Source organism: Pongo pygmaeus, chromosome 22 (assembly GCF_028885625.2).
Source record: "Pongo pygmaeus isolate AG05252 chromosome 22, NHGRI_mPonPyg2-v2.0_pri, whole genome shotgun sequence".
NCBI classification, from domain to species: domain Eukaryota; kingdom Metazoa; phylum Chordata; class Mammalia; order Primates; family Hominidae; genus Pongo; species Pongo pygmaeus.
The window spans coordinates 23,214,071-23,216,573 of record NC_072395.2 but is presented as its reverse complement, the minus strand read 5'-3'; the positions used below and the strand labels follow the sequence as shown (position 1 = coordinate 23,216,573).

The following is a 2,503-nucleotide window of genomic DNA, read 5'->3' as shown; positions in this document are numbered from 1 at the left end:
CTATGAATTCCTACACATATATGCATATGTCTATGTATTTATATATTTTTTCTTTCTTTGTTTTCTGTTGTTGTTGTTGTTTTTGAGATCAAATCTTGGTCTGCTGCCCAGGCTGGAGTGCAGTGGCGCCATTTACCTCACTGCAATCTCTGCCTTCTGTGTTCAAGTGATTCTCCTGCTTCAGCCTACCGAGTAGCTGGGATTAAAAGCACGCGCCAATACGCACAGCTGATTTTTGCGGTTTTAGTAGAGATGGAGTTTCACTATTTTGCCCAGGCTGGTCTCGAACTCCTGGCCTCAAGTGATCAGCCCACCTAGGGCTTCCAAGGTGCTGGGATTACATGCGTGAGCCACCGCGCCTGGCCTATACATCGTTCTATGGTTATAAATTTATGTCCCTATAGCTTTGTAGCTGCTGATGTCAACAAATGTTAATAAAACTCTGGAAGAATCGATGCAAATAGGAATGTTTATTTCATTAAAGTGTAAACATATATATAATTTTTAAATTACTAAAATTTAAATACCAACGATAATAAATTAAGAATAAACACAAGTAATAAAACGTCACAGCCTAGAATGCTCCAGAGTCCTGCAAACACAAACCTGACTTCTCCAGCTGATGAGAAAGGAAACCTCCCCCAGCACCTGCTCCTGGGACCTGTCCCGTCCTCAGTGGGTCCCGAGCGCCCCCTGGTGGATCCGGGCGCCCCTGCAGGGAGGTTTGTGTCTGGGCTCACACTGACCTTCCCTCACTGTGTCTCTAGTACAGTAATACACGGCCGTGTCCTCGGTTTTCAGGCTGTTCATTTGCAGATAGGCGATGCTTTTGGAATCATCTCTTGAGATGGTGAATCTGCCTTTCACAGACGCGGCGTATTCTGTTGTCCCACCATTAGCTTTGTTTCTAATTAAACCTACCCACTCCAGCCCCTTCCCTGGAGGCTGGTGGACCCAGCTCATGTAGTAGTCACTGAATGTGAATCCAGAGGCTGCACAGGAGAGTCTCAGGGACCCCCCTGGCTGTACCAAGCCTCCCCCAGACTCCACCAGCTGCACCTCACACTGGACACCTGCAAACACGGAGACACCAAGGTCAGAAACTGCCACACATATCCACTGTTTCTCTCACTCATGTCCGCTCACACTCAGTGTCTCTACTTCTCCATGAATTACCTTTTAAAATAGCAACAAGGAAAACCCAGCTCAGCCCAAACTCCATGGTTGGTGGTCTGTGTTCAGTGCTGATCACCAAGTGGAAACTCCTGGGGATCCCAGGGCTGGGGCTCCTCTCCCAGAGCTGCAGAGTCAGGGCTGGGCTGGTTTTCATCAGTAGAGGGAGGACCCTATTTGCATGTCTCCTACTATATAGCAAGCTCTGGGGTGGGACGCCTGAGGAGAGGACAGGCCCATATAAGATGATTGTGCCTTGCAAGAGTTTGGTGACAATGATGGTATTTGGGAAATATGCTGTCTTATTATAAAATTATACTGTGATAAACACTATGAAATGATCACCCTATTTTATTTGTACACATTTGTGTAAATAATGTTTTGTCAGAGCCAATGGTTTCTCCATATACAGTTGCTAAGTATGTGTCTAAGAGCTCATGTCTGGGATGGGTAAGTCCTGGTACCTGGGCCTGTGCTCCTCATCACTGCCCCAATTACTCCCTGAACCAACCCCAGGACAGAGCTGGACATGCCTAGTGTGGTTTGTGGAACCCATTTCCTGTATTGAGAACATGTGTGATTTTGCTGCATTCTAGCATTCACCTAAAATATGGTGAGAACTACGGTTCAGGTAGAGAAATTCTTAAGTATTTCTGAAATTTAATATACATTTTTTCTGTGTTTCTGTCACTCTTTCCTTGTCTAAGTTTCCATTTGTTGCTTGTAAGAAATTTTGTAAGTTTCCATTTGGAGATAATAAACTTTCACGTATTTAAAGTCTACAGTTGATAAACATGATGTAACCGCCATCGTTATCAAGGTGGACAAGAGAATTCTCAGCATTTCCTTTTGTTCTTCTATATTCTTCCTCTTTTCCCTTTCTTTCTTCTACCATTTCACTGGCAACTACTAATCTTTATATTGCTGCAGATTCATTTTATCGTAATTCATAAAAATGAACTAACATAGTATATATTCTTATTTGTTTGGCTTATTTTAGTTAGCACAAATAATTAGATATTTTACCTTGTAGTTGTGTATATCAGACATTCACTTATTATAAATGCTGGGTAGTATTCTAGCAAACAAAATTTATCATAATTTGTTTTTTATTAAGCAGCTGAACAACATTTGAATTTTGTATTATTCTGGGTCTTAAAAATCTGCTATTAAGCTTGGAAATGTACTTACAAAATGAACATATTTTTCATAATTTTTAAAACTGCATCAACAGTAACAGATAAACATGGAAGATGGAATTTTGCAAATTTTCTTTAATACTTCTGATAAGTACAGTTTCAAAACAAACAATAAACCTGAAGTTTAGGAA

General features: G+C 41.4%; 1 gene segment (V, D, J or C); it reads right to left on the bottom strand.

Moving 5' to 3' along the window:
* Positions 1 to 672: 672 nt before the first annotated feature.
* On the bottom strand, positions 673 to 1,270 carry LOC129027644 (immunoglobulin heavy variable 3-49-like). The segment is given in 2 exon segments: positions 673 to 1,073; positions 1,177 to 1,270. Coding segments are annotated over 2 exon segments (447 nt in total).
* Positions 1,271 to 2,503: the final 1,233 nt, after the last annotated feature.